This window comes from Arctopsyche grandis, chromosome 6, assembly GCF_051622035.1.
Source record: "Arctopsyche grandis isolate Sample6627 chromosome 6, ASM5162203v2, whole genome shotgun sequence".
Lineage (NCBI taxonomy): Eukaryota > Metazoa > Arthropoda > Insecta > Trichoptera > Hydropsychidae > Arctopsyche > Arctopsyche grandis.
In genome coordinates, this window is record NC_135360.1 from 33,419,633 (window position 1) to 33,437,210 (window position 17,578).

The 17,578-nt window shown below is 33.2% G+C and overlaps 2 protein-coding genes across 3 annotated transcripts in view; both read right to left on the reverse strand.

Annotated features, from left to right (window-relative positions):
- Nucleotides 1-10,718, reverse strand: LOC143912834 (peroxidase-like). Of its 2 annotated transcripts, none has more exons than XM_077432256.1 (12): nt 10,183-10,718; nt 7,740-7,903; nt 7,283-7,456; nt 7,020-7,201; nt 6,677-6,875; nt 4,883-5,080; nt 4,659-4,806; nt 4,419-4,575; nt 2,935-3,105; nt 2,661-2,853; nt 1,587-1,695; nt 1-1,511 (listed from the first exon to the last, which is right to left on the reverse strand). In XM_077432256.1, exons 1-12 carry the CDS (start codon nt 10,716-10,718, stop codon nt 1,445-1,447), a joined length of 2,298 nt encoding a protein of 765 aa, XP_077288382.1. In that variant the 3' UTR covers nt 1-1,444. The 2 variants fall into 2 exon arrangements, with proteins under 2 accessions (XP_077288382.1, XP_077288383.1); XM_077432257.1 differs by having other exon boundaries at nt 8,189-10,713.
- LOC143912833 (peroxidase-like) overlaps nt 10,183-17,578 on the reverse strand; it is a 14,262-nt gene continuing 6,866 nt past the window's right edge. Inside the window, exons 4-12 of the mRNA XM_077432255.1 lie at nt 15,477-15,658; nt 15,199-15,397; nt 14,112-14,309; nt 13,885-14,032; nt 12,831-12,987; nt 12,586-12,756; nt 12,313-12,505; nt 11,820-11,928; nt 10,183-11,748 (exon numbers count right to left, since the gene is read on the reverse strand). Of these exons, the coding sequence (XP_077288381.1) occupies nt 11,628-11,748; nt 11,820-11,928; nt 12,313-12,505; nt 12,586-12,756; nt 12,831-12,987; nt 13,885-14,032; nt 14,112-14,309; nt 15,199-15,397; nt 15,477-15,658 (1,478 nt within the window). The 3' untranslated portion in view covers nt 10,183-11,627. The remainder of the gene's footprint in view (nt 11,749-11,819; nt 11,929-12,312; nt 12,506-12,585; nt 12,757-12,830; nt 12,988-13,884; nt 14,033-14,111; nt 14,310-15,198; nt 15,398-15,476; nt 15,659-17,578) is intronic.

The following is a 17,578-nucleotide window of genomic DNA, read 5'->3' on the forward strand; positions in this document are numbered from 1 at the left end:
CAATTTCGATGAATTTTAATATAATTTATATACATATATACAATTTAAAGACAACCTTATTTATGAGAATTAAATAAAAAAATTATTAAAATTAAATAAAATTCTTGTGGATTTATAACAAAAATTCGTTTATTTTATCGAGGTAAGCCAGTTATCAATGGAATTTTTGTTATTAATCTACAAGAAAAGTTGAAATACGATTTTTCTAAGTGGAATTTTAATTAATTCTAAAGACAATTTAATATATTATCCCTATTAATTCAATTCAAATTCGTGTAAATACGATTATTTTACTAGTACGAGATTTTAGCTCGCAATTTTACCGATATAAAATTCAGCACACTTCCAATTAACCCTTTTAAACGAAAACAAAAGATAGTATGGCTAGAACAATATTCCAATAAATATCTTTCAATATAAAATAGTATTAACAGTGGGAAAAAATCCCAAATGAAAATACGTACTTTTGACTTTTGATTTGAACTGGACGACTACTTAGAGAGATTTGAAAGCTGAAAAGTACTACAAATGAAAGATAAAATACCCCACTATAGATTCCAATATTCATTTTGAATAGGAAATCGACAAATTTTGAGACATCGGCCGAACAACACCAAGCTATAGAAAAATCACGCGATTTAAAAAACACATATCTCCGAATCTCGAAACATTTTTTATTACCAGATTCGTGTTTGCTGGGCATAGATCTACAAGAAAAATCATGTCTCGTCTCTGAACCAAAAAAAGTCGTCATTTGTCAAACAGTGTTATATGTACATACATATATGAGAGATAATGTGAGCCTATAATGCAAATTTTATAAGATATAGTGTGAAAAAGTTAAAATTATAGGATTTTAATCGCTTAGCTGCCCAAAGCGCCTTAAGGCGCAAACAGCCGTATCTATTATACGCTCAGCGCGTCGGCTGGGCGTCTAAGCGGTTAAACTCGCAAAATAGCAAAGTTTCAAATCGATCGGAAGAGTGTAGGAAGTTTGTCCATACTAACGGATGAAGTAAAGCTAATATAATCCTTGTAACTAACAGCCGAAGCTAATATACATAAACTAATGTAACTAATAGCTAATATACATAAACCTTGTAAAAAAAAAGAGTGAGAGTTGTTTTTTTGCACCAAGTTGGAGAAGAATACAATAATTACGAGTATACGAATACATATTTATATTTAGCGATATGTTAGTATGCCTGTCTGTATTTGTCACATAGAATGAACAGGTGGTGTATAAATACATAAAAACAATTGCTAAAGTACGATTTATTAAAGATAAATAATGTTTTTTATATGTATATTTTGCTATTTGCTATTAGTAATGCTTGCTATTATGGACGATAATTTGTTTTTACTCGAACATGATTGTTTAAATGTTGACATATAAGTATTTTATCACTGATTTTTTGAGTAGTATAATTATAATTATTATTTATTAGTATGCCTCCTTCCAGTGGGTTAAATTCATTCGGACAATTTCGCTGCAGGGTGTGATTTCGTTGCTGAAAATAAATTCAAAATTGATTTTCATTCAATTTTCGATATTTTGAATCAATTTGAATAGTTTTTATACTAACAATCCTGGGAAAATAAGTGTGAATCCGATTGTCTGAATTTCTTTGATTCCATCGCCGACATCGCAGAACATTGCAGATACAGTTGCTTTTCTTATTTCAGCTAATTGTTCTGGAACACAATTTAAGTTTATGTAGTAAATAACCATATTTAAAAACAAATAAGGATAAATGTAAAACAAATATAAAAATATAAATGTTACGATCCCAAACTAAACAATCCCTCAACCAGATCAGTATATTTTAGATTGAACAAATCCAAACCAATAGAAATCCGGTTGAGGAGCTTGATGCCCCTGACGACAGGAGACGAAATCATCAAATTGATACGTGCCTCAGGTGAGGAGAATAAATAGCGGTATCTAATATTATATATGTGAGTTTGCTGGGAACATTGAAGTTCAATTCAGCAAGAATTTGAGGATTGCACACCAATCCAATCAGTAGTTTATAAAAATCAATATATATCGTGTATTACCCTACAAGAAGCTACACGCCAAATTTGTAATTTATATATACATATGAGAGTTAAAACTATAAATATTTATATATTAAGGATAACGAGAACCAATAGGGTAAATTTCATAAAATATAGAGGGAATTATAGGCGTTTAAACAATTAATATCTTATATCGCCATATCAAGGCGAACAGGTTGGAAGATACGGAATGAACGCTTATTAAACGTCAGGGAGATTTACTTTCCGCGTGTTTAAAACGCGTTGTATACGATATTTTATCTCCAACGTAATGGCAGACGATACATTAACATGCATTGATGACCAAAATGAGCAATATGGCAAAGTATGAAAACGATCGGATAAAGAGATAAAAATGACCACTGACACGAAAGCCATGTGAAACGTAAAGGAGGTATGTAAAAATGCTTCCCCAGATATACTCTACGCCATGACTCAAGGGAATTATGTATGTGTACTAACGAAACTATATGTATGTATTAAATTACCTACCCAAACGATGTTACTACCTCAAATGAATATTTAAACAAATTCAATTTTTAATATTAAATATATCCAAAATTTTAGGTTTATATTAAAAAAAAAACATTCGTATATACCTTCAGTAAAACCAGAACTTTTGTTTTCAAACCAGAACCGATCGGCTTTCCTGCTTCTCAAGAACTGTTCGTTCATGATGCACAAGAAAGTAGGTCCAGATTGAGCTCCTGGAGCCAAAGCCTCCAAAGATCCTCCAACTGTAAGATCCACATCTGTGTGGTTTGTATATAGAGTTTTCAACAGAGCAATATTCTGAAATTAAAACCAAAAGTAAGTCACACGATTTATTTGACATGCTTGATATTTTAATATAATGATCATGATCGTGGTTACTTGGGCTGATATGAGATCGCCATAATCATCGAAACTATTGGCTACTTTGAGACCACAATATTTTCTGTAGTCGTTGTAATAATTTATAGCATGATCTCTGTCTCGTTGAATATCGGCTGCCCGAAGATCGATTCCGAACTTATTTCCACATGCGAAGAGTCTATCTGTAATCTAAGGTAGGGTTTATTTTAATACAAGTACATAGGTATTTATTTACATATTAGCCACAGTGACATTACAGAATATTCTATCGCATCAGTGAGACCAGACATATGTATGTATGTAAGCATAACACAAATACGATATTTTATTTAAAAAAAATCAATACCACAGAGACTTGACAGGTTGCCCCAAAACTTCAATGTGATTATAATACAACTAATAAAAATTATAAAAAAAACATCATAAAAAAATAATAAAAACCATAAATAAAAAAAAACATCATAAAAAAATAATAAAAATCAAGTAAAAAATATGTACACAAAATAAAAACAAAGAAATAAGATTGAAAAATTTATATCGTGCTATTTAGGATGTGTTCCACCAACTCAACATAACTGGCATCGGAGAGGTCCAAGTAATGTGCCAGTAAGTTAAGGAGTCGAACAGCTCTAGAGAGGGGGGAGTTCATGAGCACGTTTGATTTAGCCCTAATTGGCAAAAATATATCATGTTTTCTTAAAACTCTATGATTTTCCGGGGCCCAGAATTTTAGTTTCTCCAGGATATATTAGAAAATTAGCGAGACATCTATGTTATAGATAATAGACATAGTGGGTAGGATGGTTTTGCCAATTTGATGGAGGGACCGCTTCTCTTGGCAAATTGACAAATTCTGATAGGAAAAGATAGACTTGGTGTCACGAATATCCAAGTCTGACCAGCAGCATTAAGGATTATACTCAGAATAAATTATTGTCACGGGATCAAACCCGGTGACCTTTCCATGCGATGCGATAGCTGATGCATCGACCCGGCATGCGTCGAAATGCTACTCATTCCTATTTTCCAGTTTTTCCTTTTCCCGTTTTTCCTAATTGCATTTTTCCCGTTCCCGTTTTTGGACGTTTTTTTTTACAGTAAACCATCGCGGGCATGCACACAATAATTCATGTAAGTTTCATCGCAATCGGTTGAATGGTGGTTCCCGGAAAAATGCACTAAATTGCACTGAATAATGGCGCAGTTTCGATAAGTCCTAATTTTCAAAGGCGCTCACAAAGAACTTACGCAATAGAAATCCAATACGCAATAGAATATAATTCAATACGCAATAGAATTCCAATACGCAATACGCAATAGAATCCCTGGATAACATACGAATACCCCTTGACGCTTTTTTGTTCCTTGAGCTTCTTTGAAAGTTTGGATGTCTCGAGTGTATTTTTACGATCACCGTTGAATGGTATAGGAACGCATACGACACAGACAGACAAACAGACAAATATTGATTTACTAGATTAATGTAGTCTTGGGTAACTTACTTCCTCGACGAAAATATTGTCGGTTTCTTCCAAATGTTGAGTGATCATACCCATTGTGAATTGTTCCAAGTTTGAACCAACCTCTACCACAGCCGGTCTGTTGAACCAATTTGCTATAGAAGTCGTAGAGGCAGTTTTACGATCAGGTGTTGTCATTCTGAAGCGAAAAGAATGAATCATATATTGTAGCTATGAACGTCAAGTATATTGTATTATATAATAAATGGCCTGGAATCATACTGGAGCAAGCCCATGATGTGAGTGTGGAAGAATCTGTAAGCAGCATGAGCGTGCTCGTTGGTAACCGATGGTAGAACTTTAGAGTCATAATCATTTACAAAGCCAGGAGTTTCATAAATGATAAGTTTGTCCAAAAGATTACGACGACCTAAAATAACATTTTTATCCGAATGAAACGTGCTATTTTCAATATGATGTCGAATAAGAAACAATAAAAGTCTTACCCATGAAGATAGGAAGCCATTCGTAATACGAAATTCTTTGGTAGGCAGCAATTGAAATTCTCCTAGCTTCTTGGAAGATTCTTTCATCGTTCCAATGGGGGTTTAATTTGGAAAGTTCATCAGCGATTCTATTGTGCTCCCTTACGAACATGATTTGCGTGATTGCTAGTTGCGGATTTTGATTGGATCTTGAATCACCTGGAAAGAAATATTTAAAAAAATTATAGTAAAAAAATTAAGAATAGTTTGGATTTCCTTAAATTTTTTCCCATTTTAGAAAGTATTTTCAAGAATGAAAAAAATATGTAGCCTAATTACACTGTTCGACAAATGACGATTTTTTTTTTTTGGTTCAGAGACAAGATATGACTTTTCTTATAGATCTATGCCCAGTAAACACAAATCTGGTAATAAAAAATGTTGATTGGCTCGAGATTCGGAGATATATTATATGTGTTTTTAAATCGCGCGATTTTTCTATATCTTGGTGTTGTTCGGTCGATGTCTCAAAATCTGTCAATTTTATGTTCAAAATGAATATTGTAATCTATAGCTTTCAAATCTCTCTAAGTAGTCGTCCAGTTCAAATCAAAAGTCAAAAGTACGTATTTTCACTTATGATTTTTTTTCCACTGTTAATACTATTTTATATTGAGTATTTTCTGTTGAAACATGTTTATTGAGATAGTGTTTTGGCTACACTATTTTTTTTTTCGTTTAAAAGGGTTAATTGGAAGTGTGCTGAATTTTAAATCGGTAAAATTGCGATCTAAAAACTCGTACTCACTATTATTATTTACTAGTATTTACACGAATCTGAATTGAATTAATAGGGATAATATATTAAATTGTCTTTATATGAGAATTAAATAAAATTCCACTTAGAAAAATCATATTTCGACTATTCTTGTGGATTAATAACAACAATTCGTTTATTTTATCGAGGTAAGCCACAATAGAATTTTTGTTATAAATCCACAAGAATAGTCGAAATATGATTTTTCTAAGTGGAATTTTATTTAATTCTCATATACAGACAATTTAATATATTAACCATATTAATTAAATTCAGATTCGTGTAAATACTAGTAAATAATAGTAGCGAATTTTTAGCTTGAAATTTTACCGATTTAAAATTCAGCACACTTCCAATTAACCTTTTTAAACGAAAACAAAAAATAGTGTGGCTAGAAAACTATTCCAATAAACATGTTTCAATAGAAAATACTCAATATAAAATAGTATTTACAGTGGAAAAAAATCCCAAGTGAAAATACGTACTTCTTTTGACTTTTGATTTGAACTGGACGACTACTTAGAGATATTTGAAAGCTGAAAAGTACTCCAAATGAAAGATAAAATACCAGAATATAGATTCCAATATTCATTTTGAACAGGTAATCGACATATTTTGAGACATAGACCGATCAATACGAAGATATAGAAAAATCGCGCGATTTAAAAAACACATACATATATCTCTGAATCTCGAGCCAATCAACATTTTTTATTATCAGATTTGTGTTTACTGCACATATATGTATCTATAAGAAAAGTCATATCTCATCTCTGAACCATTTTTCGTGTCGAACAGGGTTATTTACCTACATACATGATAAATCGGCATATTTAGATCATAATACATATATCTATATGATTAGAAATATTAGAATTTGGTTTAATTCTTGCATTAAATTACATATAATCTCTGTAAATATTTGGAAGATGATCGATATTTTAAGCCGCTTTGGGATGTGTAAATTAAGAAATGCATATTATTAAAACATATTTGACCCGTTTTGTAGCAAACGTTCTCGTTGCCCATACTGCAACGACAGTTATCTCGCATATTATTTTCTTTTGGAGCAAAAATGTGATTGTTTCGCACTTCAGTTGCCAATTTACCGCCTCTGAAAGACCTCAAATCGTTAGCCATTTCTTGATTCAAGCCGTAAACGTTTGACAGATCCAAATAATCAGTGACAGCGTTGATCTAAATGGACATAAATAAAAATTACACGAAGAAAACTTTGAATGATTTGAAGCAAGTAGCCACTTACAGATCAGAACCGATGAATAATGTCCATTTTTAAGTTAAGGGTTACTTGCTAGAGTTATTTATGCAAATTGTTCTAACCTGTTTAGCCGGAGCATCTGGTTTGCAACATCCCATATCTTTATCTGTGACAGTTCTAGTGAAGTTCATGCATAATATACCATCTTTTCCCATCGTTGCATCGTCAGTTGGAACTTTCACTGGGTAACAGAAACGACCTTGTTTCGATTCATATTTTCCATCAGGTGTACAACAAGAAAATTCTGAAAAAAATGTCCACAATACTTCTAAATATCCGAATTTTTCAGCATGTTAAAAAGTTTTACAATATATCCAAATTTTACCGTGCTCTGGCTCTTTCAATAGTGACATGTCGTGAGCCATGAACTGTCCCCAGAACATGGCATTTATGGTCCATAAGTCATTCTCTTGGGTACCAGTTGGGAACATGGATGTTCGAATTTTCCTAGCAGAAGGCAACGGATTGCCGTCATTTGATCTTCTCGGAGTTCGATATCCTGAAATTTTAATTGTTCAATATTATACGCGTTTCATAGTTACACCTGTTTTCATTCGTACCACCTTCGTAAACAAGTGATCGTTCGTACCATATTATGTAAACAAGTGATTAATTAAACGAGTCAGACAAATGTTGATTAAGTAAATATGTCAGCTAGGAATAAATGTACCAAAGAGTATTCTTCATTTTATTCTAGTGTATTCAATTGATAAATGATCCACAAAACCTGGTACCTTAGTTGTAATAGGGTACAATTCATTAGTGGTGATTCGTTCACTTACCGTCTCCAAACCTAGGTGTTAGAAGATTCGAGTAAGTAGAGTTGGGTACTCCCCATTCAGGATGTTCCAAATTGTTGCAGGAACCATCAAAGTTTCTGTATAGAGTTTTAGCATCGCAAGGACCAGCTTTGTAACCACAGGCAGGTGGCATGAACTTTTCATCTCTAAATATAAATAGACATATTTATAAAATTACTTGATTATTACTAGCTCCATTTATTAAATATTCTAAAATTAGTAGAAATGTATTAGTAGATATAAGTAGAAATGTATTTGTATTGGAGTTTTTCAAAGGATAAATGGCCAAATTGAGATAAATTGGAGATAATATGGTTTGCAAGATTCCAAGATGGGATAGAAGATGAGAGGAAGCAGAAATTGATAATTGCAAATGTGATCCGATCAGCATTTGCTAATGACTCTCCGACAAAAAAAAAACGATGTAAGACCTTTTGGGTGCGTAGATTTGAGTTGCTTCCTTACTGTCCACCTCGTCTGAGTTGTCTGCATAACTCCAAGATCTTGAAAACGACGAAGAGACTCCATCTTTAGAGCTGGACCCAGCTACTGAACCTGCTCCTCTTTTTCCTGGTTGTGGTTCCGAACAATCATAGTTTGGTTCTGATGGTTCTGAATATTCATACGGTGAGGGTGTCGAATATTCATAATTCGATGGCTCCGAATGTTCATACGGTGTATACTCATACTGGGGTGGTTCTTTGTATTCGTCCTCAGGTGGTGCTGAATAATCATTGTAGGGTTCCGAGTAACCACAAGATGGCTCTGTGTAATCTTCATAATTCTGTGCTAGAGAGACTCCTATAGAGTTCCATATGAGCAACGAGACTAAGAGTTGGAGTTTCATCTTGGGTGTGCCCGCTGAGAGCGTTGCCAATACAACTGACAGAAATCAATTGTAATGGTGAATTTATAAAATATTAGAAAGAAGAATTTAGTATTGATGTGTATTGCTTGTTTGCGCTTCGGTTGGCTGATTTATTCTCATTTGGATAGCCAAACTGTTTCAATAACATTTCGCGTAATTCTTTGTTCAAGTGCACTCGAACCTGATGTGTTTTTATTAAAAGTTCCGGTGTACATACATATGTATGCATCTAAGTCTGAAATGGCAGTCAGTAATAAAATATTTAGGAGTAACGTTCGATAAAAGAATGAGATGGGCACCTCAAACTGAGGGAGCGAAATACAAGGCGATGCGGGGTATATCCTCAATATATCCAATATTTAATCGCCATAGTTCTTTATCAACGCTAAATAAAATAAAATTATATCGCGCGAACATATTACCATTATTAACCTATGCTTCACCTGTATGGAATAACGCCTCGAATACTAATATTTTCAAGCTCCAAGTAATACAAAATAAATCCCTAAAAATAATTAATAATACACCCATATATACTAACTTGAAAAAACTGCATGCCATATAAAATATTCCGTTTGTTACAGACATTACTACCAGTAGATTCTATGACAGAATCACTAATAACCATACTAACACACTTGTGAAGAGTCTCGGTGATTACAACAAAATGTCTATACCCTTCAGGTATAAACACAGATTACCTAAACACAATCTGCTTTAGTTCATCTACTTTAGAGAGTCTTTAATTAATATTATGTATTAGTTGTATTATGAGCATTTATAAGGATTGTAAATAGGTTTTTGAGCTCTTTTTCCTATTATGCTGAAGATTACCATTAGAATAATATAATACTATGATTACTAACCAAATTAAATTAAATTGTAAAAAAGAAAATGATCAGTAGATCAGTAGCTATTAAAATAGATATAACATAATTTCGTTATAATAAAAAGCATTTAAAAATCAAAATCAAATGTATAATGAAGTCACAAAACTTGTAAATTGGATAGATAATAAGTCTCTATATGTAATGTAGAAAGTTATTAAAGACTTAATGACAAAGTAATTAGTGGAGAGGATTTATTGTGTATTAAATAAATAAATAATTTAAATATTTTTTTGCTTTAAGTAAAAAGTTTTTTACCAACGTTTTTTCTTTGAGAGTGACTTTGTATGAATTTTGATGCACTCAAAGAAGCATCAATTGTTGTATGTTTGGTATATTATACAAGAGGAGAGAATGAGTAATCGATGAAAATTTAAGTAGTTAAGTGGTTAGAAAAATGGACGAAAAGATAGATAATATATGTGCTCAACGGTACCCAGGATAGTATAAAAGAAAGAGAAAAAATAAACTAGGAACTAAATACAATATAAAGATGAGTGTTGCTTAGAATAGAAAAAGAGAAAAGAGGAAAAAGGTGGCCAAAAACAGTTGGGATAGGGTAACAAATTAAGCATGGAGTTTGAATGGGTTGAAAAAATCCATAGTAGGATATAAGATCAAGTAGAAATTGATGATTATTTTATAATGTGCGATATGAGTGAGATATGACCTTTTGGGTCTGTAGACTTCAGTTGCTTCGTTGCTGTCTACTTCGTCTGAATTGTCCTCGTAGCATTTCTTGTATTTCTTAATGTGACATATTTTGGGTGGCGATTCCTCCTCTGAATCTTCTGGGTATTGGGAATCGTTCTCTTCACTGGGTAGTGTCTCCTCTGAATCGTCTCTGTAGTTTCTCTTGCATTGCGAATCGTTCTCTTCACTAGGTGGCGTCTCCTTTTCTGAACTATCTGCATAGCTCCAAGAATTCGCAAACGATGAGCTGACTCCATCTTTAGAGTTTGCTGATGCAAATGAGCCCGTTCCCGTTCTTTCTGGTTGCGGTTCCGAATAGTCATAGTTTAGTTTTGACCGTTGGGAATAATCATTGGAAGAGGGTTCTGAGTATTCGCAAGATGGCTCCGAGTATTCTTCTTCGGAATATTTCGCCAGAGAAACTTCTATTGAGTTCCATATGAGTAATGAGACTAAAATTTGAAGTTTCATCTTGGGAACGCTTGTCGTGAGTGTTTCCAATAAAACTGACATAATCAACAATAATTGCCCATATTTATTGTAAAATAATAAAATGCAAAATTTAGCTACTCCATATATTGTTTGTTTGCACTTCAATTGATCGATTTATTTTTATTCGTTTAACCAACTGTTTCAATAACATTTCGCATATTTTTAAGCTCAAGGGCATTTTAAGGGTAATGGTAACCTAACATTTTTTTCATCTTAAAAATAATATTTAAAAAAATAGAGATAAACTGTTGATTGTATAATTTGTTTCGGGCAGACTTTGGCGGTAATTTTTTTTTCTCAATATTACTATTTTGGGAAAATCAACGAAACCAGACTGGGTTAGTAAATAAAGTACAAAAAACTGACTAAGGAATTTTTGACAACAAAGTCTTAGTCATAATAAAACTAAAAAGATTGGTTTATTATTTAATAATATTAGATTGATTATATTGTATAATATGTTTGCTAGTTTTACGAGGGTAAAATCTTTAGCATGAAGTTTTAATCATTTATGTATTTCAGTAGAGATTTGAGTCCACAATTTGTTAGCACTTAGCCATGACTGGATGAAAATTTTTCGCTTACAGAAACTGCTGATTATAAAGAAACATATATATATACATATACGATACTGAAACTCCAAGTCTAGCCAGGTGAGATTGGATCTTTTGGAAGTTTTAGATGTGATAACAGATTAGGTGAAAGTGAAGCTTGTGAGTAGAAGTGTACTAAATAAAAACGAGTAATGTGTGACGTCAGTATGATATAATTATGTATTATTAGCGTGATGTACATAATTCAAATTACAATAAGATAAGTAATCAAAAAAAAAAAAATAGCTAGTGTCGGAAACAAAGGTATTTGTCATGATTGGTGTCAATGTAGGTACATATAAAGTAAATCTTAAGTTTTTATTGTTGATGATTTGAATTATTTTGTATAAGGACCGGTTGTTGGTAATACGACAGGTTTCATCGTCGTCGTAGGTGGAGTTTCTTTCCAGGCAGTCAGGTTCATTCGAACAATTTCGCTGCACGGTTTCACCTCATTGCTGAAAATCGTGCAAAATTGATTAAAAATTTTCTGATTTTTAGCCTATAGATTAAGTGTCGGTATACTTACAATCCTGGGAAAAGAAGTGTGAATCCGATTGTTTGAATTTCTTTGATGCCATCGCCGCTATCACAGAACATAGCAGATACGGTTGCCTTTCTAATTTCAGCTAATTGATCTAAAATTAAAAAAAATAAAAGTTTTTATATCCATAAACGAATTGCTTTTTTTTGGGAACATTTCAAATGTCAAAGGACTTAATTTCTAAACTGAGCTTTATTGAAATAAATTGTGGGTTAGTGGGAGTAATTAGCTTTTGAATTTGCGAAAATGATTTTCAAACCTTCAAACACCGAATTATCTTACTATATACTTCATATTGAAATACAAATTAGAAATTAAGACCAAAAGCTAAAGCTTTGCTTTTTGATATGATTAAAAAAAAAGTTAAATACGAATAAATAGCATTTAATGAAACAGTTGCTTGATGAATGAAGACAAATGGTATCATTATCGTTGATATATACTTTTATATATAAAATAGTAGTAATTTGTCAAGTACCTTCAGTGAAACCAGAACTTTTGTTTTCAAACCAGAACCGATCGGCTTTCCTGGTTCTCAAGAACTGATCGTTCATGATACACAAGAAAGTAGGTCCAGCTTGAGCTCCTGGAGCCAAAGCCTCCAAAGATCCTCCAACTGTAAGATCCACATCTGCGTAGTTTGTATATAGAGTTTTCAACACAGCGATATTCTGAAATTAAAAAACCAAAAGTAAATCACACGATTTACTTAGCATGCTTGATATATTGATATGATCGTGGTCGTGATTACTTGGGCCGATATAAGATCACCGTAGTCTTCGAAACTCTTGGCTTCTTTGCGACCACAATATACTCTGTAGTCGTTGTAGTAACTTAGAGCATGATCTCTGTCTCTTTGGATATCAGCTGCCCGAAGATCGATTCCAAAATCTCGGCCGCACGCGAAGAGTTTGTCAGTTATCTTAGTTTAAAAAAAATGTATTCGTAGTCAGCGATTTATAATCTTCCATCAGATTGGATTAAAATTTTACTCACATCTTCTACGAAAATATTATCAGTCTCTTCCAGATTCTGTGTGATCATACTCATTGTGAATTGTTCCAAATTATTGCCAGTTTCGAGAATTGCAGGTCTGTTGAACCATTTTGCCAATGTAGTTGTAGAGGCAGTTTGACGATTGGGTTTTGCTAGTCTGAAATTAAAATAACACTTTTGCTTTAATTAAAAACAATTAAGATAATAATAACTAAAGAAAATTAATTGAAATTAAATCAATTTTTCGCATAGAAACGTCAGAGGCCACGTGGAAGTTGTTGACCTTTTCAAAATCAATCAATAGGCATCGCTGCTGTGACTCAAGAAGTGAAAGCGTTTCGTTTCACATCCGGACTAGAATTATTCACCTCGTTAAATGAGTCAAAGCTTAAAAAACGGTCAGTACTATTTAAGTAACTTAAAAATATTGTATCGTAGTGATTAAACGATTGACGCTCGTTGACCATTGGTTTACTATCGCTGATCATTTGATCTCGCGTTCGCGCCAAAAAGGGCTCGACGTATGAACAAGCTGTATACAGCAGCCAATAAGGTCTCGCGACCCATCAACCAATGACCTCTCTGTGTTGAGAGTACCCGCTGGGTATAAATACAAGGCGGTTTCGGTCCGTGCATTCAGTCGGAGCCGACAGGCCGGCGGATCAAGAACAATTAACTATTCCTACCACTATTACTGCGACTTTCAATCAGATCTTAGAAACCGCTCTACACATCTACGCTACAATACTAAATGATTGGAAAAAGTATCATTTGAGAACACCGACATTTGAAATTTATGCCAACCAAAGAAACTGGCCCTACTGGTAATCAATTCGTTTATTTCCCATATACCGACCAGAGTACATATACTGTCCGATAAATAAAAATAATGATTTTTCATTACAAATAATAACCATTTACATATGTATGTATGTATATTATAAAAGTAACTAAAAGTGAAATAAACATGTTAGAAAGAAACAGCACGTATGTACGTTTCGGTACCAATATTGCAAAGGTCTTAGTAAATTATGACAAATAGTCAAAGTCCCACCTGATCTGACCCATAATGTGAGTGTGGAAGAATCTGTAAGCAGCGTGGGCGTGTTCGTTGGAAACCGAAGGTACGGAACTAGAATTGTAATCGTTTATAAATCCAGGTGCTTCATATGTGATCTTGTTGTCGATGAGATTGCGACCACCTGAAAGTATCAAAGTTCAAATTTAAAGGAGCAAGTTTAGTTTTGGTATGATTCAAAAGCGAGAGCCATTTCAAGGTACCCAAGAAAATAGGCAGCCACTCGTAATAGCTGATCCTTTGGTAGGCAGCAATCAAAATGCGTCTTGCTTCTTGGAAGAGTCTCTCATCGTTCCAATGGGGGTTTAACTTGCAAAGCTCATCAGCAATTCTGTTGTGTTCCCTTACGAACAATATCTGTGTGATTGCTAGTTGTGGATTTTGATTGGTTCTGGAATCGCCTGAAAAAAATGTTTTTTTCTTCTTCTTAAAACGTGTCAAATCAATTGAAAAAAAATTGGCCGTGACACGCACATATGTAAATCAGAATTATAATATTTAAAATTTAACATTCATTATATAATATAAGAGTGAAGTAAAAATATACGTATATGAGAGATAATGAGAGACTATAGTGCAAATTATAGTAAGATATAGTGTGAAAAAGATAAAGTTATAGGCGTTTAAACAATTAAAATCTGAATTTAAAACCCAATCTAAAATCTAAAAACGAATGGGTGGCGGAAAGTCAAATATAAAACTGGCCACTAAACGTCAATGTCTCCTAAACGTCAATGCCACTAAACATCAAACGTCAAAATTTTTGCATTCTTATACTTATTTTATTTTTAATTATATATATACCAGGAAGGCTTGACAGGTAGACCCCAATGCGCCTTCCTAGACAATTAATTACAAACATTGCAGAATTTTTATTACATAAATCGCTGTATTTCGATTGGTTGAAGAACACGAAATTAACAATTAATTAATCCTAAGAGACATCTATGGATTTAGACTTGTACATAAATTTTTACATATTGTACATAAATCAAATTCAGATATTTGTGACAGCGGGTAGGATGATTTTTGCAAATTTGATGGAGGAACCGTTTCAACAATGAAATCAGATAAATTGGCAAACTCTGATAAGGCAACCCGTTTTTTTTTGTTTGATTTACCGGGCGAACGCCGATATTTTAGAGATGTTCATTTGACATTAAATGTCGTTTTGATATTTATCGTGTAATTTATTTTGTGTCAAAAATATTATCCATTTAAAATATCACTAGTTGAAAATATGTAAAATAAAATAAAAATATATTTCTTTGTATTTTAATCACATCTTACCAGTTTTGTAACAAACGTTTTCATTGAGTCCACTGCAACGACAATTGTCTTTAAGGTTAGTTTCTGTAGGTGCAAAAATATGGTTGTTTCTGACTTCAGTAGCGAGTCTACCACCCTTGAAAGACCTCAGTTTGCTTGCCATATCAGTGCTCAAACCATAAACGTTGGACAAGTCTAAATAATCAGTCACAGCATTGATCTAAATTGGACATAAAGCAAAAATCAAAAGTTTCATTGAATATTTTAGTTTGGAGAGCTGATTGAAGAATTTTTCTAACCTGTCTAGCTGGAGTTTTTCCCTTGGAGCATCCCATATCTTTATCTGTCATAGTTCTTGTGAAGTTCATACATGTTATGCCAGCTTTTCCCATGGTGGGATCGTCTTCTGGGACTTTGACTGGATAACAGAAACGGCCTCGCTTGGACACGTATTTTCCATCAGCAGTACAACAACTAAATTCTAAAAAACGGTAAACAATATCACTTGTAACTTTACGAATATCACTTGTAAACACGAATTTTGGATTTTCATCGATGGACCTAGTGAGAAACTTTGGAACAATTTTAAAATATGTCCTGTGCCACCAACCAAGCGATTTAACTCTATGAAAATTTCGAAAAAGTAGGTGTTTTGTTAGTTTTTCGATTTATTTACTATTAGAAAAAAAAATAAACGCTCAATATTCACACATTGAAGCTTATTGGGGCTGATGATGATAAGTTTAGACTGATTAACAATAGTTCAAAGTCGCCGTTAAAATCAAAAGTCCCCCCTACAAAGCTCGCGGCGCACAGTGGGTTGAGGTCCATTCGTAGGTGGAAATATATCAAACACCAACATTTTAAGATTTTCACTAAAATAAATTTGTTTTTAATGACATTTAAAGAATATTTAAATGTCATTAAATGAGTTTTTAAATATTTTAATGTCATGTTGTAACGAACGTGTTTACGCGCTAATAAAAAAAAACAATTTTCATAATATCAACAAATAAATAAAACTTCATATCGTAGCTTAACACTAAAAAGTCAATGCATGAATATTTATTTTTATTTTTCTTTCATTTTTATATACACATTAAATTAGCAACCTTTCTCGAAGAAAATCAACATGAAGAGTCACATTTGTGGACGAACGATAATTTTATTGTTAAACATGCCTATTTGGTTGTAATTTTTGGAAAATTGAGCGGTTTAAATAAATCAATGCAGGGATCACAAATACATCCACTTGTTCAAAAAGACAAAGTAAAAGCTTTCATTAAAAAGTTGAAGTTATGGAAATCAAATTTACAAAATAATGAGTTGGATATGTTTTCACTTTCTAAAGATTTCTGAAGCAACTAAAAATCATAAACTTTTTGCACTTTTACTTGAATTTTCACGTACTTTCTTTCATTCTTAATATTGTTGCGTAGGGGTGGGTGGAGGATCCAAGTAAAAGGCCAACAGTCGTTCCACAGCATTTATTGATGATTAAGGAGATACACGCACTGGCAGTGCTCAGTCCAGAATGACATGATATCGCCTTATAAGGGATAGATCTCCCAGGACATCTTCGACGTCTAATTTGTTATGGTCACGTACGCATATGTCTTCCCACGACATTCGCTCCCACGGTACAAGTCAATTCTGAGAAAGGACCAACAATAGCCAACTCGGTCGCCATTGTTTAGCCTACATGCACTTAGCCTGTCACTAATCCTTGAAACCACTTATACTGGTCGCACGGTATGCACTTAGTTAATCCGTTAACAGATATCCGTTAACAGATAATCCTTGAACGGTCACACAGTCTCTGGGATTCTATTCGCTTAATCTGCGGCGTACGTAACAATATGTTTAGCAGAATCGTCGCTTTGCTGAGCAATCAGCAAACGATTGTGCACGATTCATTGATGTATATATAATTAAAAAAAAAAAAAAATATATATATATATATATATATATATATGAGTTCGGTCTTTCGTGTCATGCGGGGAAGACGTGCTTCTGCGTTCTTCCCGCTATTACTCGCTTAAACCCGGCTATTGCACGAAATTTAATCTAAAAATTTAACCATCTAATCACTTATTTTACTAATTGCATCCTAGTATAATTTAAGTGTAAAAATAAACAGACGATCGGCCGTTAACAGCGTTTTTAATATCAGTGATTGCGAAAAATTTTGTGTTAATTTTGTGTCAGTTACAAAAGCGTATACGAACGAGATACATCTCCCTACCTGAATACAAAAAAAAATAAGGGTCGCCAGTCAAAATTCGGTCCCACAGAAGCAATAAATCTTCCACATAATTGCTTTCAGACAAAAATTTTTAACGAACTTTACTTAATAGAATAATAGCAAACAGAAACGGTGTTTCCCAACTGTCTAATAGTT